This window comes from Schistocerca serialis, chromosome 5 (assembly GCF_023864345.2).
Source record: "Schistocerca serialis cubense isolate TAMUIC-IGC-003099 chromosome 5, iqSchSeri2.2, whole genome shotgun sequence".
NCBI classification, from domain to species: Eukaryota; Metazoa; Arthropoda; class Insecta; order Orthoptera; family Acrididae; genus Schistocerca; species Schistocerca serialis.
This window is the reverse complement of record NC_064642.1, coordinates 252,991,023-253,017,051: the sequence shown is the minus strand read 5'-3', so window position 1 is coordinate 253,017,051 and position 26,029 is coordinate 252,991,023. Positions and strand designations below refer to the sequence as shown.

At 41.0% G+C, this 26,029-nt stretch overlaps 1 protein-coding gene across 4 annotated transcripts in view; it reads left to right on the top strand.

Annotated features, from left to right (window-relative positions):
• LOC126481449 (tubulin epsilon chain-like) overlaps positions 1-26,029 on the top strand; it is a 161,061-nt gene that overhangs the window by 42,993 nt on the left and 92,039 nt on the right. For all 4 annotated transcript variants that reach the window (XM_050105220.1, XM_050105218.1, XM_050105216.1 and 1 more), the window contains exon 4: positions 5,665-5,853. In XM_050105220.1, coding sequence (XP_049961177.1) covers positions 5,665-5,853 — 189 coding nt within the window. The remainder of the gene's footprint in view (positions 1-5,664; positions 5,854-26,029) is intronic.

The window sequence follows — 26,029 nt, the reverse complement described above, 5'->3', positions numbered from 1 at the left end:
ACCCAATACTAAGCTCCGTCAAAGCAAAATGTGACACCTGGATGCAAGATGCAACAAATATGGCAGGTGGAATGCAATTGAGACTCTGCCTACCATTGTTCTTGCTGCATGGATTCCACCACTGAGCACCGTGCAGGACCGATGAGACCTGTCTCTTGACCAGCAGATATAAATACACCCATGCATGTAGCATACACTTATTCCATCAGCTACATGGTGGTGGTGGAACAGTTGTCTGCTGAAACATCATGGGCTTTTGACAGTTGTATCCATCAGTACGCCCAAGAACAGTCAGCAGCATATATTCCGGGAAAGCCACAAATCACAGGTCACAGGTGTGTTTGACCCAAGAGAGAAAGTCATGGAGTCAGTGAAGATACAGAACTGGCAGGCACTTGAATACATATGTGAACTATCGTGAGAAAGCTTGCTTACAAAGTTCCAAGAATCAGCTTTAAGTGATGAATTGAGGAATATATTACAACCCATACATATGGCTCTCAAAGGGACTGGAAGGTCAAGATTAGCTTAATTACAGGTGCACAGAGGCATTTAAACAGTCATTCTTCCCGCAGTCCGTATGTGATTGGAATGGGAAGAAGCCCTGCCATGCACTTCACAGTGGTATGCAGTGTGTGAATGTGAGTGGTTGAAAATAACTGATTTTCCTGGTTCTGATTGGGTCCAAAAGGACAGGGCTATCTTAGTCTCCTTCTTCTTGCGTAACATGGGTTTGTACTCCCTCTCTAATAACACTGATGATGATGGGATACTGAACACACGTCTCCTTCATGTTTTGATTATGCTTACAGCTACATTTTTACTCTGCAAGTCCTATAATATTCCTAACTTTATTGATTATGTTTGTACAATATACCTATAGTAAGAAACACATTTGTAGAAGTCACCACCTGTACTTCTAATTTAAAAATAGTTCTTCATGTAATGTGGACTGAATGTTGGACAGTGCCTGACTAGAACACATTAACCATCTTTTGAAAAGGAAAGTTGCTACTCACCATATAGTGGAAATGCTGAGTCGCAGATAGGCACAACAAGAAAACTGTCACAAATAAGCTTTTTGCCAACAAGGTCTTTGTCGAAAGTAGACATACGGTGGGTAGCAAATTTCCTTTTCATAATATTGTTATATTTCATCCTGAATTTTCCATTGTTTGATACATTAACCATCTTTATGTGACTTGTTCAACAACAAAGTAAACCTGTTAAACATTGTGCTGCTCTTCTGTCATCACATGGGATACACGAAAGGAGCCTTCCCAAAGATCATGACAACGATCGGGCGTGCCCTGGGCAACGTTAGGCCTGTGCCTAACGGCCAATCCTTTCAACACCAAGACACCACAAAAAGGCTTTTATCAAAGCCAGCGCTAAATATAATGTCCATAAACATTGAAGGGCTCTCTCATGAGAAAGAAGTACTACTTGCTGTAGCATGTAAAACTCACAACTGTGATCTCTTACTAATCCAAGAGACCCACATTGGCCCCACAAATAGAAGACCAAAGATCCACAGAATGAAATTAGTAATTGAAAGACCACATGAGCTATATGGCAGCGCAATCTTCGCCAAAATGGGCTTAGGTATTATATCTGCAGAACTGACATCTCAAGAAGACATCAAAATCTTGACTGTAGAGTTACAGTCCTGCACTGTGACGTATATATATAAGCCTCCGAGCAGGGAGTTCAGATTCAGTGAGCCAACCAACTTCAACTCACAACCAACGAAAATAGTAATGGGCGACTTCAACTGTCATGGATCAGCCTGGGGGTACAGGCACACATACAAAAGTGGGGACGACCTAGAAACCTGGGCAGACTCAACTGGCCTTAAATTAATACACGACCCCAAACTTCCATATTCCTTCAACAGCAGCAGGTGGAACCGTGGATACAATCCAGATAACATCTTTGTCAGCGAAAACGTAGCACATCAAACCAGGAAGGATGTGGGAGAACCCCTCCCACATACACAGCACCGAGCTATATTATGTCTGGTTGAAGCAGTTGTTAAACCAGCAACCACCCATTTCCAAAGACGTTTTAATTTTAAACGTGCCCTATGGGACAAATTCTCTGAAGAACTTGACAAAGAGGTGCAGAACCTTGATGCTAGCCCGGAAAAATATGACACTTTCATTGAATTAGTTAAAACTGTCTCCCGAAGAAATATCCCCCGAGGCTGCAGAACTAGTTATATCCCTGGACTTGACGGAAACTCAAAGGTTCTTCTGGAACATTACCAACAGCTCTTCGAGGAAAACCCTTTTTCAGAGGAAACAACTATGGCGGGAGAAGATCTCCTCCAGACCATATCAGCCTCAAGAACAATGAAATGGTGTAATCTAATCACAAACCTAGACATGAAACAGAATAGCCGAAAGGCCTGGCAACTTCTTAAAAACATCAATAATGACCCCTCATCTAATACACAAAATTTGTATAAGGTCACACCAAATCAAATAGCAAATCAACTTCTACTTAATGGTAAAACCAACAGGAAGCACCCAAGAAAGAAACTACAGAGAGGCACTCAAGAAAAAGACCACCTAGGCACCCTTTTTACTCTGAAAGAATTAGAAGATTCCATCTCCATAATGAAAATTAATAAAGCCGCTGGCCTAGATGATCTACGCCCAGAATAAATAAAAATGTTCGGACCTGTTACCAGACGGTGGTTACTAGATATGATGAACAAATGTGTTCTTGAAATGAAAATCCCCAAGACTTGGCGGACGGCAAATATAGTAGCTATACCAAAACCTGGAAAAAACCCCACAGACCCCAAAAATTTTTGGCCTATCTCCCTGCTTTGTCAGCTCTATAAAGTCTTAGAAAGAATGATCCTTAACCGCATCTCAGAACATGTAGACAAGAATATAATTAAAGAGCAAGCAGGATTCCGCCCAGGAAGGTCATGCTGCGGACAAATCCTCAACCTTACACAGTACATAGAAGATGGATATGAGCGGAAACAAATTACAGGTGCAACCTTTATCGACCTTACAGCAGCTTACGACACCATAAACCACAGTAAGTTAATATCAAAAATATATAACACCACAAAAGACTACCGACTGGCGCAATTCATCCAGTGCCTGTTGCAGAATAGACGGTATTTTGTCACGCTGCAGTCGAAGAAGAGCCGATGGCGGACCCAGAAAAACGGCCTACCTCAAGGTAGCGTCCTCGCCCCATTGCTGTATAATATTTATACCAATGACCAACCGATCAGCATGGACGCTCGCTCCTTCATCTATGCAGACGATACAGTCGTTGCCACCCAGGGAAAAACCTCTGAAGAGGTAGAAAGTAAATTAACTTTAGCGATTGAAAAGCTGGGTGACTATTATGATAATAACCACCTCAAGCCAAACCCAGCAAAAACCCAGGTCTGTGCTTTTCACCTACGTAATAAGGAAGCAAGGAGGAAACTCAACATAAGCTGGAAGGGACAACATCTATCTCACTGTGACACACCAAAATATCTTGGGATTAAACTTGACCGTGCTCTCACCTACAAGGAACACCGTTTGGCCACAAAGATGAAAGTGAGTGCCAGGAACAACATCATCTGCAAGCTAACAAATAGCAGATGGGGAGTGCAACCTACAGTTCTCCGCACGTCAGCTTTAGCTTTATGTTTCTCCACTGCGGAGTACTCGGCACCCGTTTGGCAAAATTCCACCCACGCTGAACAAGTAAATATAGCATTGAATGAGACTGGACGCATGGTGACAGGATGCCTCCGCCCAACTCCCACAAAGCAGCTTTACCACCTCATGGGCATAGCCCCGCCAGACATCAGAAGAAGGACTGCCGCAGAAATCGAGAAACATAAACAGGAGACAGATCCCAGGCATCCAGTGTTTGGATACAATCTTCAACCTCGCCGACTTAAATCAAGGAAGAGTTTCCTACGAACAACTGAAGCAACTCTTTTATCGCCTAGAGCACGATGAGAAGAGCTGTGGTACAATGTGGACCCAGGAAGACCAGGGAATAGCCCCAGGGAAGAACCCACAGCTGGCTCTGAACTCCCATATACGACCTGGAAAGCCCTGAATAGACTACGAACAGGCGTATCAAGATGCAGAGCAAACATGGAAAAATGGGGCTACATCAGTGCAGACGAGCCCTGTGAGTGTGGAGAACAGCAAGACCCACAACACCTACTGGTCTGCAGGAAACTAAACAACCCGTGTTCGACTCAAGACCTATTTGAAGCAAATGACAAGGCTATTCAAGCTGCAGTGTATTGGGCTTCACGTGGGATATGAAAATCGCTCTGTTTCGCATCCTTAGCGCTTATCATTATATGTTACATACTTTTCTATATTATTGTAGTTAATTTACCTTGTTGTTGTTGTGGTCTTCAGTCCTGAGACTGGTTTGATGCAGCTCTCCATGCTACTCTATCCTGTGCAAGCTTTTTCATCTCCCAGTACCTACTGCAACCTACATCCTTCTGAATCTGCTTAGTGTATTCATCTCTTGGTCTCCCTCTACGATTTTTACCCTCCACGCTGCCCTCCAATACTAAATTGGTGATCCCTTGATGCCTCAGAACATGTCCTACCAACCGATCCCTTCTTCTGGTCAAGTTGTGCCACAAACTTCTCTTCTCCCCAATCCTATTCAATACTTCCTCATTAGTTATGTGATCTACCCATCTAATCTTCAGCATTCTTCTGTAGCACCACATTTCGAAAGCTTCTATTCTCTTCTTGTCCAAACTATTTATCGTCCATGTTTCACTTCCATACATGGCTACACTCCATACGAATACTTTCAGAAATGACTTCCTGACACTTAAATCAATTTACCTTATAACCATGTATTATTGTATTATAACTGTTTCTCTTGCATTGTAATATAATTTTTTTTGTAAAATGGTGATGTCTTGGATACGATAAATAAAATAAATCACATTACCAGTGATACTGACTTGATGAAGCTAGCAGTTAGATAGCCATATGCAAAGACAGGCTGCAGAAAAAATTTTAAACCTACTTCTCTCTTCATCCCGCTATTTATGTGACACATCATTGTTGTATGAACTGTGACTATACGTGTCTCAGAGTTTCCAGGGAATATAAGGGAGTTGAAGAAGGTCCTTTGATGATATCTTCCACAGCAGGAGGTCTTGTTACAGTAATTCACACATGCAGCTGCAATTCAATATCCATGTCCTACCAGTTATACTTGAAGTAGTGTTTTCTGTCATTTTTCGTATGATAGAATAAGAAAATTAAATTCATGTCATGCGGTGATTCTTCGAATTAGCTGTAAATTCTGATGGTCTACCAGTCACTCTACTCAATCACTAGCATTACAATGTCTCAACAGTTCCATCTGGTTCTTCGAGAAAGAATGTTCTAAATGACAGTACAATGTCTCCAACAGATGTTGCAACAAATCTGGAAGGAAGTTGAGTTGGTGTTATCATCTGTCTGACAAGATGAATATTGATAAATATATTGCGTTGAACATTTTAAGAGTCATAACCTTACAGCATGACTTCTAGATTAGAATAGAATAAATTGTTTACTAAGTTTAACAACCTTGTCCTGACTGGTCCTTTAATTTTCTTGAGAGATTATATGCAACAGAGATTTCTACATTTTTCTTTCCTTTCAGGGCTGAAGGAAACTTGTCTCATGGTAGAAGATACGCAAGCAAGATAGAAAACTTGCTTCGGAAGTCAGCAGAATCTTGCGATCAGTTGCATGGTTTCTTGCTCCTTTTCTCAGTGGGAGGTGGCACAGGCTCTGGTCTGGGATCTTCTCTGCTGCCATTATTATCAGACATTTTTCCAGATGTACACAGGTACTGTGCACTGTACTACAACTAAATATTTCGTACCTGGTTTATGAAATTTTTGTCGTCATATTAGATAAGAAAAATTTATTAACAAATTACAATTGAAGGAATTTTGGGTTCAGTTAATGGAAAAGTCACAAATGTTTCACAGAAATGTGAACTGTATACTCTTTGAAATGTTCATATATGGGAAAGAATACAAGTTACATTGGGAAGCAGCTATGGATATCTGTTAGTGCCTTTTCAACATGTTTCGAAACACTGTAAGTGCAATGACGGATTGATATGCTTCCTCTTTCTTCGACAGTTGAGCATCTGGGTTACAAGTATTATACTTTATCAAAATAATTTAAAGTTTTGTTCATTAGTGCTCCGTGAAAATCATTACATATCTATTTTTAAGTATTATGAATATGTAAACTCATAAGAGATCTCTGAACACCAAACTGCAGTTCAGAGTTAAATCTGCAAAATGTGCTGTAGAAAACTTTCCTTACCTCACGAGTAAATAAAAAATGTAAGTTCCTAGACCTATTGCACAAAAAATTTTAAACTCTTTTTAGGAATGTGTGATGTACTTAACATCTGCGCGAGTCTTACCTCAACCAGCACATACAAAAAACTGACCAAGGCTTGTGTAGCCATCAGTCTGCCATTGGAAAACATAAAAAGGCTTTTATTGTGCATTTATTACTAAAACAGCATATCTAAATCAAACACACAATTCATGCTTATGCACTGCTTCCTCTGACATATGATTGACAGTAAATCTTACATATTGCCTCTCATCCATTATGTGTGGACGCTTCAGCAGATATAAATAATATTAAAACTTATTACCAACAATAGTGTTACACACCCAACGGGATTAGATCTATAATAGGTTTTACATGGTGATGATGGTATTTTTCTTGGACACTTCATTTATGATTTATTTGCAGATTGCTCTTTCATATTCCATACTGCTGCTGTGCATATTAAATTACTGAAGTGAGTTTTTTAATCATCACAATAAATATTCCAACTCGCTATTCAAGTTGTACTTGCTTATTAAAAATTATAGTGCTTTCTTTCGACAGTGCTAGTCAAGAGCTGTCAGTGGACATTTTATTTGTTTTGATAGCTTGATGAATTTGAAAGTTATTAATCTGTAAAGAACAAAAATAGATATACATATTTCATTGACTTGAGATAATGTAATATTTCATCTGCAGCGTGTATCTTTAAACATTCTTTTACTCAGTGGCAGTGTTTGTTAGGTAACTTAATTATATCCAGATCAGAATAAAAGTGATTGACATCTAGCTGTTTACATGGCTGTAACCATAGCAACAGCCAGTTTGAGAGCACATTTGGCTGCACCTCCTGTTCTGTTCACCATTGTCAGATCTCTCTGCTACTGCAGTAACAACTATTGCAGCTCGTTGCAGATGACGCTCGTGAGCGGTAATGTAAACAGTTGTGGTCTGTTTTGCTGTGTGCTTCATTTCTCTGTGTGGGGAATTTATATTGCACTACAGAATGTCTGAAGCTTGCAGTGGAAGTGTACAATCAAGTTTGGTTGCTAAATGGAAAATTCAGCAATCTGCCCATGTTTTACTTGGTCACACATATGAGTTTGTGTGCTTGATGTGAAAATATTTCAAGAAGGAGAGAGGCAATGGTGTACTCTATTGCCTGTAATGAAGGGAGTCGAAAGAACTGTAGATGCTTTGAAGACACGCAAAAATACTGCCGTTAAATTTGTATGGAGAAATACTGTCCAGAAGGGGAAGAGCTTGGTTCATCCAAACTGCAGACACCCAGTAAAACGGAAAGAACAGAACCACGTATAAGAAACTTTGACCCTTTTCAACAAGTTGCAGTTCATCGCCATATATATGGGTATTAAGAAAAGAACATTCAACTGTAAAAAAAAGGTGTGTGTCACTCTTCGTGAGGCAGAGTTATTCAGTGGCAGCAAGATGTCTTTGTCAACAATTGTCAGAGCCCTCGGTATTCTGTACAAAAAAATTAATGGACAGAAAATTATAAAGGAGAAAGGTGACAGTGTAGCGTGGCATTGTTGATTTTTAAGAAATATCATTAATGTGCCATTTGAAGGCATTTTGTGTGTCTACAAAACCTGGATGAAGGCCAATTATTCTGTCAGAAAACCATGTTGAAGTGGCAACTATTGGAAAATCTAAATCGGCCCTCCCTACAGTTCAGTTATTAAAGATGGCAATGAAGAAAGCTGCCACTGTTGAATGATTGAAATGCCCTAATGTGAAAATTCAGGACCTTTATGTATGGCACAGCTCAGAAAAAAAGCCACAGTTTGAACAGTATGTTGTGGACGAAGTAGCTAAAGAACGTGGGCACAGAGTTCTTAAGCTTCCACCATACCGCTGCCACTTCAACACCATCAAAATGGTTTGGGCACAGATTAAACATAAAGTAGCAACAAGTAACAAAAGCTTCGCTACGACAGAAATTCAAAGACCATTAGAGGAAGCAGTGTCACAAATGATGCCAGAGAAGTGGAGTAATGTTGTGCCCCACACAGAGAAACGGTTGTTAAAGAAGCATTGAAAAGTGAATTGAATGTGGAGAGTAAGTCTGAAAATTGAATTATATCCTTGAACAATTCCAGTGACTCGTCCATGGACGAGAGCTCAGATAACAGTGGTGCAAAGGACGAAAGTGATTCTGAACTAAGTGGCATTACAGTGTGTTACCTGTTGCTTATAAGAGATATACAAATAATAGCAGCCAGGTATCATTTTATACGCAGGAATGCGTTTGTTAAGCTTCATTAAAAGGCAGCATGAGAAGATAGAGCAGTAAGGAATAGCACAGGTGTCGCTGCTGCGCCATACTGTGCACACGTGCCCTGACGAACCAACAACATCGCCCCCTTCCTTACTCAGATGTGCTTCGCTGTCAGTCACTTGGTTATTCTGATCTGGGTATCGTTCTTGTTTTACTTTTGTGACAACTGAAAAAACTCGCAGCTGTCTCAGTTTCTGTCGTATTGACCCATCATGTCATACACTGTCTTGAAACAGCCACTTGACAGTGAGTTCTACACTCAGTAACTTTTCAGTTTGCCTGCTTTTCTCAAGACTGCCGAAACTTATTTTGTGGTTTGTACGCCTTTGTCAGTAGCATTGGCTGAGCAATTGTCTTTACTAAATCTGGCAGCTTCAAATTGACATAGCTATTTTAAGTATTTCTTCCAAAGGGATAGAACTGCTTTCATTTTTTTTCCTCTATGGTGTAGGAAAGATCAGAATATCTGTTGCACTGAGCATTAACCTGACAGTCCAAGATTAGCTAACTGTTACAAATTATGGTATTTTTCAATTATCAGCTTCCCTGTTAATCTCACTATGCCAGATTCTTTCTGAATTGGTGAGAATAGATTACAACAACTGAAAAATTTAACAGTTGTTAATCATTGATGCAGTTTGTGACAGATACATCCTGTGGTTAATGTATACATTACTAGTTCCACATCCATGAAGTTTCTTCTTCAGGATGAAATGTATGCAACTGGGTGAATAATTAATAAATGAAAGAATCAAGTAATGAAAAGGGTTGTCACAGGCTCTGGAAATCAGGGAATATCAAGGAATTCCTAACGTGTCAGGGAAATCTGGGGGGAAAAAACACTGAAAAAAATCTCATTTTTGTCTCAGTAGATGAAATGATTTCTTTACTGAGACATCATGCATTGTCAGTGGTTGGGTGCAGCTGAGCACGTGCGTTGCTTCCCTACTCACTCATTATTAGTGCTTCTCATCTTCCTACCCATCCCCTCAGCTTGCAGTTGATGCTGCCACCACTTGTCACTGTTAGTGTAGCAGCTGCGGATGAGAGGCAGGGAGGCACGAGGAGTGGTTTGTTTGGATCTGATTCTCAGAGACTGTAGACGCTGTGGCCGGAGATGGCGGTCATCTGTGCGTAAGTTTTGTCTGAGTGATTATGTGAATTCTCGGTTTCTGACAAAGGCTATGGCCGAAAATTTAGTTGTGAGAATGCGATTGTCTTTTCTATGTGCCTGTCTGCGGATCAGAGGTCATCTTTACGGTGAGTTGCTACCTATCATTATTATTGATCCTCAGAGTATTTGCCCAAGTTATCCATTTCATGGATTGATCACTGCGGTCCCATTTCATCAACATGGTGTCTGTGACTCCTGAATAGCTGGGCACACTATTGGATTCCTGCAGCAGGTCAAAACAGCAGGCCATTTCTGCAGGTATCTCTAAGAGGTCAGGCCTGCCGATCTGAAGCCCTTCGTTTCCCACTAACGTGCGTGTCCTGCCCATAAGATCTAGTCTCACCGACCTGCCTGCAGGTCGCGTCTGTTTGTATGTGGCATAATACAACAGATTTTTGTGGTTTATCCATGGACCCAGGACTCTAGTGCTCCTCAGCAGGTCAGAGGCCACAGGCATTGAATTTCAAAAATTGCGACTGTCTCACCTCAAATACATTGCAAGGTGTGGCGTTTTATGGACATTTTATTTATTCTAGCACATTTTGGCATTTTGAAAGTAATTTATATATTAGAAAGTATGTGCAATGAGAAGAAAAAAAATATGGCTGTCGCTGGCAGTTTGTACGCTGTGTACCCAAATATTTCTCAAAAGAAAAATCACATAATAGCTGTAAAATAATAGATGTTACATAGTTTGTGATAACCGACAGTAATGAACATAGTAGAACCAACATTTTATTGGCAACTACCTATATTGTTGGGTTACACAGCTCTTCCCCACCTTATACATAACTTTCAAGGGCCCTATGTTTTTCCGAGGTTATTTCTGAAATCAGTGAAGGTATTTTAAATCTGTCTTGTGACACCAAGGAAATGCTTATTTTTGTCACAAAATGTGTTTTGTTTTATTGAAATACAATAACATCTGTGGTCTTAATGAAACACATGTACTGTTTGGCTTGCTTTCTCCATCTAAAAACAGTTCATTACAAAAGATGTTGATGTTAGTTCTTAAGATTTTTGCTCACATTAGGAAACACAGTCTGCTTGAAAGTTTTATTTAGATATTTCCTTGTTTGGCACTATTTTTCGTGTACCATAGCTGCAAAGATGGATTGTCAACTTAATGTCTGTACTTACCCTTGGGATCTCAAAATTTGTCAGGGAAAAATGCTAAAACTTGTCTGGAAATCAGGGAAATATCAGGGAATTTCACTTGAGGATACTTGTGGCAACCATGATAAATGTAACCTGTGTTGAGTAAAAACCATTCAGTTATCATGGTGTGTCAATTGAGTTACAATTCAAGAACTGTCAAAACTCTCAATGTCATAATCTTCAGAAGTTAAAGCCACTTACTGCTGACATGAACACATTAGTAAATAGTGCTAAGATGGCTCCAGTTAAGGCACACTCAGCGGTGACAGCTACAGCAGATAAGAAGTTTTGAATGCTTTCGTGTGCAGTTGGGGACATATGCATTGTATGTCAATGTAAGAAACCAAACTAGCAGCATTTCCTCCACATTGTGAAGTAGTGACTTGCAAGATGGGATATGTTCTCCAGAGGTATTGGTGAAGACTCGTATTCTGACCTATTCTGATATTTCATTACATGGGGTTTCAAGTGTCAGGTGTGTGCAGTATTTCTTGTGAACATCTCAGTGTTTAAGTGAGAGAAACCTTTTGCTCTTTTTCTGAGCACTGTGCCAAACATGTGCTGTATAAAATGAAGTGAACCAAATAGATTGTGGTGGAAAACTGCTTAGAGAATGACCACTATTGCAAAATATTAAACTTATTGAAGTTTGGTTATTAATGAAGCATTCAAAATTAAACCAAAACACAGTAATTTCAGCAGAGTCTAGAATTACAAGTTTTGTGGAAGATCGGGTGGGCTTTGGACACTAAGTAAACACAAAGAACACTAATCATCTTGATGTTGAAGCTCTTTTGTCTGTGGTTGCTTTAACAATAACATGTGTTTTTGAGTGGGGTCCACCTTTAGCAAAACAAAATTTTGTTTTTTGTACCAGACATGTTTCACTGCAGTTGCAGCATCATCAGTGGTTTTTTTTTTTTATGATTATGGCTGTTAAACATAAGGAATGTTCTTTACTGTTTAAATACATGTAAATATTAGTTTCTAAATTGTAATTACAGGTTTTTGAAGAGCACATAAAATTGTGCATTCTTACCTTCCTAGGCAACGGCCTTGCCACAGTGGATACTGTTATAACGTCAATTTGAACACATATATTTCAAAACGACACAACACATGTAAGTCACTGAGCAAGTTGACAAAGCAAGAGATGTGATCATGATAACATTCAAGTGAGCACTGAGTCCAAGTCTAGCGGCCGCTGGCTGGCAGGCCGCTTAGTTGGCGCAGCTGCTGCATTGCTGGCAGACAGCACCGCATGTAGAGGACGCGCGTAATTGCGTGGCGGCACTTTGATTGATCGGCGAGTCACAACACTTTTCCCCCCTTTTGAAATTTTTGCACTGATCTTGATGGAAGTGGCCTGTAGATTGCTAATGTCCATAGGCGTTGTATGACTGGTCGTAAAGTCTCGAGGAGGAGGCTTCCCGTACGGACGGAAGTGTCCCCGATGATAATGGGTTGAGATGACAGGAGATGTAGGGGTCAAATCTGCTGGGGCCCCGTGCACCAATTTGCCTGTTGCGGCAAGTCCGGTTGATATAACAGGAGACATGGGCGATGTGTCGGCGTCCGTAGGAGAAGGAGGTGAGTAGAGTTGCTTCAACAGATGATGGTCATCCGGTTCCTGCATGGGCACGTCTCCTGGTGGCGTCCGTTCTTGTACGGGCACGGAGATGACGGGAAGAGGGCTGTGTTGTGAGTAATGAGAGATGTCAAGAATCCGAGCGTCAGGTAGAGCTGAAGGTGGTGTAGCAGCATTCAGAACAGGCGTTGCCAGCACACGAGGCCGAAGCTGGTCCGAATGACGCACTGCAACACCCGTGTCCGTCTGGATTTCATACAGGCGTCGGCCACGGTGTCATAAGATGCGGCCCGGACTCCATTTTGGCCGCCTGCCATATCCCCGTTCTCATACAAGGTCGTCGGCGGTGAACCAGCCAAGCGAAGGCACCTGCGACCATGAGGTGGAAGGCCGCAGAAGATGAAGTAGCGTGCGGGGCTATCGGCCATGTAAGAGCTCAGCTGGGCTGTGGTCGCCCATGGGGGTGAAACGGCAAGAAGCCAGTAATTGGAGAAGCGTATCATCAGCAGCAGAAGAAGTCAGGAGTTTCGTCATCTGAGCCTTAAACGTGCGGACTAGTCGTTCAGCCTCACCGTTTGATTGTGGATGGAACGGAGGGGCCGTGACATGCATGACTCTGTGACGAGCACAAAAATCCGCAAATTCGGAAGAGGCAAATTGCGGACCATTGTCAGTAACAAGAGTAGAGGGAAGGCCTTCCAAAGAAAAAATGCGGGCGAGAGCACTTGTGGTTGCCGCGGTGGTAGGCGACATGCAACGGACAATGAAAGGACAGGTAGAGTAGGCATCAATTATGAGTAGCCAATAAGTACCTAAAAAAGGTCCCGCAAAGTCAGCATGAATGCACTCCCAGGGCATCTCAGGCGAAGGCCACAGTAACAAAGATGACTTCGGGGCGGTGGCCTGTGATGCAGAAGGGCCGCAGGCAGTGACCATGTGTGCTATTTCAGAGTCAATGCCAGGCCAGTACACATGACGGCGCGCCAGAGATTTTGTGCGAGAGACACCCCAGTGCCCTTGGTGAAGGAGGCGCAAGACCGAAGCATGCAAAGACGCAGGTACCACAACACGCGGCGAAGTGACGTTGTTGGGAAGTGACGTTGATGGATGAAACAAGCAAACAAGTAGTTTGTGATCCGTAACAAGATGAAATTTTGATCCATAGAGAAAAATACAAAACTTATGAAGAGCATAAATAATGGCCAAAGCTTCTTTTTCAATTTGAGAATACTTTTGTTGGGCATCTGTGGGCGTTTTGGAGGCATAAGCAATGGGTTGTTCAGAACCGTCAGAAAAACGGTGCACAAGTACTGCACCGACCCCGTATTGAGAGGCGTCCGTGGCAAGAACAAGATGTTGGCCAGGTCGATAAGTAGCCAGGCACGGGGCCTGTTTCAGCATAGTCTTCAATTTCTGGAAAGCCGCATCGCATGACGCGGACCAGTGAAAAGGCACGTTTTTTTTGCAACAGACGATGCAACAGCTGAGCCACCGAAGCAGCAGACGGTAAAAAATTGTGAAAGTATGCTATTTTCCCCAAGAAGGCCTGCAGTTCCTTAACAGATGAAGGTTAAGGAAGGGCATCGATCACAGCGACAGTTTGCTGAAGTGGACTAATACCATCCCGAGAGAGTTGAAACCCCAAGTACGTGATAGATGCCTGAAAAAATTGTGATTTCTGAAGATTACACTTAAGATCGGCAGTCTGTAAGACATGAAAAAGTGTGCGGAGGTTCTGAAGATGTTCTTCAGTGGTGGAGCCAGTGACAACAATGTCGTCCATGTAATTGGTACACCCCGGGACAGGGAGCAATAATTGTTCCAAGAATCGCTGAAAGAGAGCAGGGGCGCTGGCAACCCCGAAGGACAATTGTTGGTATTGATAGAGGCCGAAAGGCGTGTTAAGGACCAGAAACTGCCGGGAAGCAGCGTCAAGAGGAAGTTGATGATAAGCTTCTGACAGGTCAATTTTAGAAAAATACTGGCCACCCGAAAGTTGAAAGTTTAGTGAACAATTCTTCAGGCCAGGACATATGGTAAGTGTCGATGAGACATTGTGCATTGACTGGCTTTAAAATCGCCACAGAGATGAATATCACCATTGGGCTTAGCAACAACAACGACAGGAGAGGACCACTCACTGGAAGTGACAGGAAGCAAGACCCCTGAAGTAGTGAGACGATCCAGCTCCCGTTTTACCCAATCACGAAGGGCCACAGGAATGGGCCGAGCCTGAAAAAACTTAGGCCGAGCAGTGGGTTTGAGCATGATAGGAGCTTCAAAGTCGTTTGCTCGGCCTAACCCAGGAGAAAAAAGGGACGAAAATGTCGTCGACTAGGAATCCACTTGAGCATAAGGAATAGCATCAGAGACGATATTGACAGAGTCATCTATGGAGAACCCAAAAACGCGAAAGGCATCGAAACCAAAAAGATTTTCTGCATTACTCTGGTCGACCACAAATATGGGAACAGTGCGAACGACGGATTTGTAAGATACCTCAGCATTAAATTGTCCCTAGAGAGAAATCTTCTGTTTATTGTACGTCCGTAATGGCCGAGTGACAGGTGATAGGAGTGGAGAATGCAACTGAAGATACATTTGAGAATTAATGATAGTGGCAGCAGAACCAGTATCCATCTGCATGCGAACATTCCGACCAAGGATTTGGACTGTGAAGAATAACTTCCCTGAAACGGAAGAAGTGCAATTGACAGACAACACAGAAGCAGAATCAGCGTCATGGTCATGAACATCATGTATGCGGTTGGATTTGCAAATGGAAGACACATGGCCCTTCTTTTTGCAATTGTGACACACGGCCCAACGTTGGGGACAATCTTCGCGTGAATATTTCGTAAAACACCATGGACATGAAGGAAGTTGCCGGGGGTTGTGCTGCAGTTTCTGAGAGGGTTGTTTACGGTTAGGCCGAGGCTGCACGTGGGAGCGTACTGCAGCCACGTCTGCCGGCGGGGACACGCCGCACACGTCATCAACAGCGCACAGAGGTTGTATGTCCCTGATGTCACCCCACATCTCTATTTGCGCTCCAGCGGCGCGAGAAATTTCAATGGACTGCGCAATGGAGAGGACTTCATCTAGAGTCGGATTTGCCAACTGAAGGGCACGTTGCCTTGCTTCTTTGTCAGGCGCCGACCGGATAATAGGATCCCGTACCATGGAATCTGCGTAGGATTCTTTGTGAACGTCAGTAACAAATTGACACTTTCGACTGAGGCCGTGAAACTCAGCAGCCCAAGCTTTGAATGGTTGGCGAATCACAACAGATACACCAGTTCCTGTGAGATCACTGAAGTTAAGCGCTGTTGGGCATGCCTGTCACTTGGATGGGTGACCATCTAGCTGCCAAGTGCTTTTGCCATTTTTCGGGGTGCACTCAGCCTCGTGATGCCAATTGAGGAGCTACTAGACCGAATAGTAGTGGCTCCGGGCAAAGACAACCATCATAACAACCGGGAGAGCGGTGTGCTGACCACACGCCCCTCCTATCCGCATCCTCAACTGAGGATGACACGGCGGTCGGATGGTCCTGATGGGCCACTTGTGGTCTGAAGACGGAGTGCTAATACCTTCTTAGCACACGGTGTCATTTTCGTGCAGTGTTACGTTTTTACAGTGACTGTTTTTATTTTATTTTTTTTATTTTTTTGAAAGTTTGTCATCTGCAACTATATACAACTTAATGTAGTCAAAACATTTACTCAAAAATTACGATTTCTAAACTGTAATGGCTATGCCTGAGATTAATAAGTCATGTGAAAGGTTGTGTGTGTGTGTGTGTGTGTGTGTGTGTGTGTGTGTGTGTGTGTGTGTGTGTGTGTGTGTGTTTTCACTTACTGTTTCTTTTTTTGTCATCTTCTTCATTGTCAAGTTCTATTATTGAGTTGTCACTGTCACTGTTTACCAGCTAGATGAAACACCCAGTTGCATCCAACAATGCCATAATGATATAAAACCACCTTAGAAACAGATAACAAGAAAATGTTACATTTCCTTGGCCTCACACTACACAGACACAACAACCAACACCAGTTCTCCTTATTCAGAAAAGGAACCACCACCAGCACAGCCATTCACAAACATTCCAATCATCTGACTACACACAAACTAGCTGGTTTCCAATATATGCTACACAGACTGAACAAAACTCCACTCATTGAAAGCAACTATAACACTGAATTACAGACAATCAGACAAATAGCTGTAGAGAATGGATATGACACAAACACTACAGATAAACTGAACCACAAAATTAAAACAAAATTAAAAAAGACCCCCAACACACAAAAGCCTTCTCACTAACTTACAAACACACAAATGAACAAGAAATCCACAACAATAAACAAGTGGTTCACTCTCACCTAAAACAACAAAGTAGCCCACAGAATAGGCAACATACTCAAAAAACAAGGGCTTAAAATAGCCTACAGGACAGACAACTCAACGCAGAGGAAAATAAGGACAACCAGAGGAAAATAAGGACAACCAACACAAGCACAGACAAACACAACACATCTGGTATTTACCAACTAACATCCCAGAACTGCAAATCAGTTTATATAGGACAGACAAGCAGAAACTTTAATACCAGAAACACAGAAGAGCATTAGAAAGCAACAGCTGTCATTCCACATTTGCTGAACACCTTATGGACACCGCCCAACAGACATCAACACTGATTTGAAAATTTTCAAATGCAGCAATAGCCCCCTACAAAAACCAATAATTGAAGAAAATTATCAAATACAAAAAGCCAGAGTTGAAGGAAAGCAAGTAGTAAATGAATACACAGCTCTCTGCAATGGAAGTCTGTTCTCTGCCCTCAAAGAATTATTAGATAATACCAACCTATAGAACTACCCCCCCCCCCCCCCCACACACACACACATTAAAAAAATAAATAAATATAATTATAATGACAAACCCTCAAACCAATTATCTCTCTCTCTTTCTCTCTTTATACACAACCTTTGACATGAATTATTAATCTCAGGCATAGCGATAACAGCATAAATGTTTTGACTACATTAAGTTATATAGGTGCAGGTGACAAGCTGTAAAGGAAAACAGTCACTGTAAAAATATAATACAGCAGGAAAACCACACCATATGGTAAGAAGGTACGAATACAGAATTTTATGTGCTCTCCGCAAACCTGTAATTACAATTTAGAAACTAATATTTGTATGTATTTAAACAGTAAAGAACATTCCTTATGTTAAATAGCCAGAATAATAAAATACCCACTAATGATGCTGCAACTGCAGTGAAACATGTCTGGTACAAAAAACAAAATTGTGTTTTGCTAAAGATGGACCCCACTCAAAAACATATATTATTACAAAGAACTCTATTCTCACCTCCTACATCCGTCGAGCATCAGTTTCAAAGGAGATGTTCACCCCACCCAGTCCTTGGTGTCACATTGTCCTGTGGAAGAACACATCTGCTACAAATTACTTGACTTGCCTTTCCATTTATGTGGAAATTCAGTCCCCTGAACTGTACTGCTTCATTCGTATGTGGAAGACACTGCCATTCGCAGCAGTCAGTGGTTTTTAGCTCCTAAAGGCAATGGTGATGACAACTGTTGAAAGTTAATAATTGTAATTCAGGTGATGGAGCTTTAAAACCAAGAACAGTTTAGTCAGCCATACCTTCTTGAAGACCCTTAGGACTTGTTACTGGCGTTGTTCTGATATATATCCATAGTTCTGTGGTTAGGTATTGTTGCAGTAGCAGATAAGAAAACTCCTTCCCCTTCAAGCCTTCTGCCTGAAGAGGGAGCCACTGGCTCTGAAAGCTTGCCAATTACAACCGTCTTTTATGTGTGTGTTCTGCCACCACTTGGTGAGTAGTTTTTTTATCTATCCAATTAAATAATTTTGTCAGTAATTGATTTTGTTGTTATAATTTTTTTATTTATTTATTTATTCTCAACCAGAACTTTCCATGCATTAATATATCCCATCTCCATCATACACATTGCCTTCCCTAATGTTTTGGTGTATTAATGTTGTATTGACTCCCTTTTGACACTTCTCTCTCTGTTTCCTTGGAGGTGGCTAGAAACCAAGGGAGATAAGTGGACTTAACCACAGTTTGAGAAAATCCAAGTTCAAAGCTGAGCGGGTGACATCTCTTTGGTTGCATTTAATCTAATATGTAATGCAGTTTTCCCCTTACCGAACATTTATTAGAGTATGTATGTTTTTGTAAGCATGTATGTTTTTTGTAATATCAACATGCAAAATATGTACATATTCATGTAATGAAAATGAGTAAAATAAGTAAGAAAATAAGTAATATCACAAAAATGTTTTGTTAACAATAATACAAACTGAATTCAATTTCTGAATTACTCCACAGCATGTTATATTGTCTTAATATGCACTTAAATAACCCAGAAAGAAAAAAATAGTGCATTAAGAAGTTACATTTTACATTGCTTATTTTTTGATTTTTCAAGTCTGTACTGCACTAACAGAAGAAAATTATATTTGGTCACATCTGTTTACAAAATAGTCCACCTTCACTGAAATTACTAGGGTCCACCACCTTACATTTAATTTTGAACAATCGGGTACTTCTACAGATCTCTGTGATTATAGAATGTCATTGATCAGAAAGACCATTTTTGTTGGAGGAAAATGATCTCCTTATACAGGGTGTCCCAAAAAGAATGACCCAATTTTAACTTGCAATAATATTGAGACAAATGTCACTAGGTAACTGAAACAACACTATGTGTAATTGGCATGGTCTAGAGTTTCAGAAAAAATCTGCTAGATGTTGCTACGAGCGCTGACCTGGAGCGTGCAGCCAGTCTCACGCAATATGGCGTTCACACAATGGAAGGCGTATTGTGTTATTGAATTTAGTCGTACTCGATCAGTGATTGCACTTCAGTGGGCATTTCCTATTCGATTTCGTGCTAAACCACCATCACCAAAGAACATTTGATGGTGGTATAACCAGTTTGAAGAAACAGGGTGCCTCTGTAAAGACAAAAGTCCTGGCCGGCCACATGTCCTGAACAAACAGTGGAACAAATCTGACGAGCATTTGAGCAGAGCCCCTGCAAGTGTACGCGTCGTGCTAGCCAAGAACTTGAGTTATCACACATGACAATGTGGTGTGTGTTACGGCATCATTTAGCCCTCAAACCATACCGATTACAACTGGTACAAGCTCTTCGAGATACTGACAAAGTGAAATGAGTGGACTTAGCAGTGCTATTGTAGAGGACATGGAAGATGACACTTTTATGTTACGGTTGATTTTCAGTGATGAAGCAACTTTCCATATTAGCAGTAAGGTTCACCGTCATAATGTGCATATATGGGGGCTCGAAAATCCTCATGAAACAATTGGACACAAATGTGATTCACCAAAAGTGAATGGTTTTTGTGCTGTTTCCCAAAGCTAGGTTTATGGACCCTACTTTTTTGAGGAAGAAACCGTAACAGGACAATCATATCTTGCAATGCTATGGAACTGGTTATTCCCACAACTTGGCTCTGACCATTTCATCTATCAGCAAGATGGAATGCCACCGCACTGGCATAACAATGTGCGCAGTTTCCTCAATGCCAATGTGCCTCAACGTTAGATAGGGCATACAGGACCGTGAGACCAGGCTTTACAGTCTTGGCCTTCTTGGTCCCCTGACTTAACACCATGTGATTTCTTCCTGTGGGGATATGTTAAAAAATGTGTTTACATTCCTCACTTACCTCGTGACATTGATGAACTAAAAACCAGAACATCAGCTGCTGTAGCTTCAGTGACAGAAGACACCTTACACTCAGTTTGGGATGGATTTGACTGTTGGCTAGATGTCGTCTGTGCAGCCAATGGAGGACATATTGAACATTTATGATGGATTTTTATGAACTTCTGTCTTTTCTGAGTAATTTAGTATGCAATTTGTGGGTGTTAAGCCCTTGTTCCTAATAAATAATTCTATTTAAAATCGGGTTATTCTTTTTGGGACACCCTGTGTTATTATGTATTGATGGTGCAAATGTTAGGATATGAAATATTTCTGCAGAGATGTCCACGGGAGTGTCTTCTTCTGCCCCACTGAGGACGTTGCAGATATTAACAAAAGTCAAGTAGTGTGGATTTATTGCCAAAAGGGTCAAACATATTCACTACCCTCTGCCCCATACCACTTCTAATATCAGTCTGCATGCAGTTGACATTCTCAACAAAATCTAAATGCAACAGCAAGCCGATGGATTTTAACTGTCTAATGCTGCTGGCAAGGAAGACAAAGTTGTTGTTTTGATTTTAGCTTCAGTGAAAACATGTACTCCACCTCATTAGGAGAGGTTCAGATGGCAGTGCTAGGTTCGGGAACAGTTCTCTGCAGAATGACATCAGTGGTGGATTTTGAGTAACACTTTCTTTGTCTTTGAAACTATTTTATTTGCTTCTGCTTAGCTGCTGTGTACTTCTTTTGATGATACTTTATAGTGCATTGGCCAGACAGGTGAAGTGGATTAAATTGAGACTGCATAAGCTTAGGATAGTTACCTCCTCCTGAATGCAGGCTGTAGCATCTGAATACATAACAAAAATGATTTCATCTTGAATTCCCTCAGGCCACAGCACTTTGGGACTGTCATTCACAAAATGAGCTAATGTTGAAAGAAGTGTGTTTCAGCCATTTGCAGGAAATAAAAAATTGCTTTGAACATTTTTCTGCCTCGTTTGCCCAATGATATTGCCAGTGAACCATCCACATACGTCTGTTTCGTCAGTGGCTATCCATTTGTGATGGTTAATTATGTAGCGCCACACACTTTAAAGAGCTTACTGATAGCAAAAATCTATATAGTTTTTTATGTTGATTCACTAGGGATCTGTCACCCGAATACGTGTGTAGATACGTGTCATATTCAGCAACTTCAAGTTTCTATCATGGGAGTCTTTAGTGTCTGAGTGAATGACATTTGCTTCTTTGATGATTGCGCTGTTGTGTGCACATCACATGCACATTTTACTAAAGTTGGGATTTCATAGAGCACCTGATCTACTTATTGCAGGCTGGACATAGAACACTCTCTCCGTTAATAGTGAAAGCTTCATCTATTGTAAACCAAGATTTTAATTTAGATTATAATTTTGGTGCAACAGAAGGCACTGTGAATACAAACAGTTGGGAACTTTTAAAAAGTACTCATATTATTTGGCATAGTTCTGAATCAGTAGAAGTCAATACTATTGGAAAACATCAGGCTAAAATTCAGAAACTTGGGAAATGAAGTAGAAGAACATCCTTCATAATCCAACTTATAGTTTCGTTAACCATGTTTTATCACACTAGACCTTGATTTTTAGAGATAATTTATTTCCTGTATTTATCTTCTATGTAACTTTGGGTTCAGGTATTTTTCTAAAGGAATGAGCTACTGATGTGTGGGGAAATATGAAAAAAAGGGCAGTTTTATGTAGCATAAAGTTAAAATATATAAAATCGTGAAATTGTAGTGAAATATGTAAAAATATGCAATGATAAAATAAAGTAATCAATGCAGACAACATAATTCATGAATGAAACTTCCTGACAGATTAAAACTGTGTGCCTGACCGAGACTCGAACTCGGGACCTTTGCCTTTCGCGGGCAAGTGCTCTACCATCTGAGCTACCGAAGCACGACTCACGCTGTGAGTACCGGGTGTGAGTCGTGCTTCGGTAGCTCAGATGGTAGAGCACTTGCCCGCGAAAGGCAAAGGTCCCGAGTTCGTGTCTTGGTCGGGCACACAGTTTTAATCTGCCAGGAAGTTTCATATCAGCGCACACTGCCCTGCAGAGTGAAAATCTCATTCTGGAAACATCTCTCAGGCTGTGGCTAAGCCATGTCTCCGCTATATCCTTTCTTTCAGGAGTGCTAGTTCTGCAAGGTTCGCAGGAGAGCTTCTGTGAAGTTTGGAAGGTAGGAGACGAGATACTGGCAGAAGTAAAGCTGTGAGTACCGGGCGTGAGTCGTGCTTCGGTAGCTCAGATGGTAGAGCACTTGCCCGCGAAAGGCAAAGGTCCCGAGTTCGAGTCTCGGTCGGGCACACAGTTTTAATCTGCCAGGAAGTTTCATATCAGCGCACACTCTGCTGCAGAGTGAAAATCTCATTCTATAATTCATGAATGCTTACATTTTTCATGTGAATAAGGGAAAAGGAAAAGAATATGTAATTACTTAGAAATCTGGCCTCTAATGATTATTAATATTAAATTACTTTTGAATGCATTATGGGAACAGCAGTGATCAATGTCTTGTAAATAATTACTATTAAAAACAGTCTTGATCACGATTTATTTTATAAGGTGACCGGTTTCGACCACTACTGTGGTCATCTTCAGACCATTGAGTGGGAACCCCTTTCTGTTGGAGAATCTCCAACAGAAAGGGCTTCCCACTCAATGGTCTGAAGATGACCACAGTAGTGGTCGAAACCGGTCACCTTATAAAATAAATCGTGATCAAGACTGTTTTTAATAGTAATTATTAATATTAAAGGCTGAAATCCACTTATAATGTACTACTTGGTCCACATATAGGAACATGTTAATACAGTGTTGCGCTTATCTCTTTTGGCTTCTGTTTTCCAACAGAACACTCCAAATTATGTATTTTCGTAATACTTTTATATTCTCTTAAAAATTAGTGCAAATATACAAAACTGACATTCTGACTCTGTCTGTCTCAAAAACCATACACAGTTTTTTGTTGAAGCACAGGAATCCAGAATCAGATCATCTTGATCCTGGATTCTCGTACTGTAATGAATGATCATTGCTTTTAACATTGGATGAGTTACATACTTCCTCCTGACCATTATCCCACATCTGCCCAGGGTCAGCATATTAATTACTGGATTTGGTGATGCTAGTGGTAGAGGGTGACTGGATGCCTTTCCTGACACACCACTTCCCACCTTGGAATGGAATTTGTTTACCTCATCTGTCAATGTCTAGTGTTAACCCATGTGAAAGCATGCAAGCATTTTCTAGATGTTTGCAAATTTAACTGAGGGGAGGACATGGATAGCAGCCTGTTATTCACCTAGATGGATGTGGGAAACGACCTAAAAACCATGTCCAATCTGACTGGCATGCTGATCCTCATTGTTAATCTGCTGGGTGGATTTGATCTGGTGCAGATGCACCTCCCCGAATTCTGGGTGTGTCGAGCTACAGTGATAATGACCATGGAAATACCTTGCTCTCATGGACATTAACATCAATAGTGTATATAATCACTGGCCCCAGGCTGATCTCCTGTTTGCCACCAGCAATGGTGCGTGAATCTTTGAGAATGTCTGCCACTTATGTTGACAAGAGGTAAAAAAAACATATCATTAAACAAATGTCAGCCGAAGATCACAAGTGGCCATGAAAGCGCTCATCAATTTTGTAAATCCTCAATCTCTTAAAGTCTGCTATTTTGAAACAAGTGGACTCTTTGCAAAAACTGAAACACAGATTCAACTCCCAATGCCCAAGAATGTTGAAAGACATAATCATTTTGTTGCAAGATAATGCCCACTCACTTGGTGCCAAGGTTTTTTTGACTACACTCCAGAAGTTTTGTGGGGAAGTCCTTCCATATCCTCCATAAAGTCCCATCTCTCCCCATGCAATTTCCAAATTTTTGGAACTGTGAAGATCGTGGCCACTGATTTGTTTCAGACAAAGAGGTGCATATCTGGGTATAATCGTATCTCCATAGGCAACCGCAAATATTTTCCCATGAATGCATTGATTGTCTTCTCTCTTAGTGGGATAAATGTATTGACAGTTACGGTGATTACTTTTGATATAATAAAAAGCTTGCTTACTTTTTTTTCATCCTTCTTGTTTTCATTTTACTGCCCCTTATATACTGTTAACAATAATGCTCATAAAATCAGAGATTAGCAAGGAATTTCGATACTTTATGTATATGTAGTGTTTGTATCTAGTATTTAAGAGAAATAAGAACAGGGAAAAATAGTATTTATATTAGCAGTGTTATCAGAGCAAGCAGAGCTATTCCATGTTAATTAGGCATCCCGTTCACACTACAACCAATTTTAAAGAAAATTATTTGAAATGTGACACAGCGTTAACTTGAAACTTCTTCTACAAATATTATTTGAAAGTATCATCCAGCATCCAATGCTGTTTTTGAGATACAGATTTCGTGAGATAAACATCCATGTATTTTTCCATCACAAAGTATGACCTACAAGGTTTTGAGCCTTGCAGCTGTCGTCTGTAGAAAGTTTGTCCTCAAAGATAAAGAATATCCTCACAAATTACTAGATTGAAATGATCTTTCACCCTGTGTTGGAGGTGGCAATTCTTCTTGGTTGCATTAATGATGATTTGATGCCCCCATAAAGCAGTTGTCTTAAAGATCCTCTGTGCCTCTGTTCCTATGGATAGGCAATATAACTTACTTGTGCATATTGATAATGCATTCAAATTTTACAGCTGGCAGAATACCACAGCAGTAAGGAACTTTCCATGGACTACAATGAAAAATGCTACTAGCCGACGTACACTGAGGTGACAAAAGTCAAGGGATAGCGATATGCACATATACATTTGATGGTAGTATCATGTACACAAGGTATCAAAGGGCAGTGCATTGGCAGAGCTGTCATTTGTACTCAGATGATTCATGTGAAAAGGTCTGTCATTTTAGCTGCGCGACAGGAAAAAAGACTTTGTATTTGGAATGCTAGCTGGAGCTAGATGCATGGGGCATTCCATTTCCGAAATCATTAGGGAATTCAATATTTTGAGATCCACAGTATCAAGAGTATACCAAAAATACCAAATTTCAGGCATTACCTCTCATCACAGACAACATAGTGGCTGATGGCCTTCACTTAATGACTGAGAGCAGTGGCATTTGCGTAGAGTTGTCAGTGCAGACAGACAGCAACACTGCATGAAATAACAAAAAAAATCTATGTGGGACATACAGGGAATGTATCTGTTTGGATAGTGCAGCGAAATTTGGCATTAATGGGCTGTGACAGCAGATGACCAACATAAGTGCCTTTCCTAACAGCATGACACCACCTCCAGTGCCCCTCCTGAGCTTGTGACCATACTGATCGGACCATAAATGACTGGAAAACCGTGGGCTGGTCAAATGAGTCCAGATTTAAGTTGGTAAGAGCACCCGTGGTATAGGGGTAGCGTCTTTGACTAATAATCAAAATGACTAATAATCAAAATGTCCTTGGTCCCAGGTTCGAACCCCGCCACTTCTTAAATTTATAATAATAATCAGAATTAGTGGCCGAAGACTTCCAGCACAAGAAGTCACCCTCATTCTGCCAACGGCCTTGTCAAAGAGGGCGGAGGTGTGGATAGAGGTTCAGGGCACTCTCTTGCCTTTGGTGTGGGAAACTACCCCTAAAGG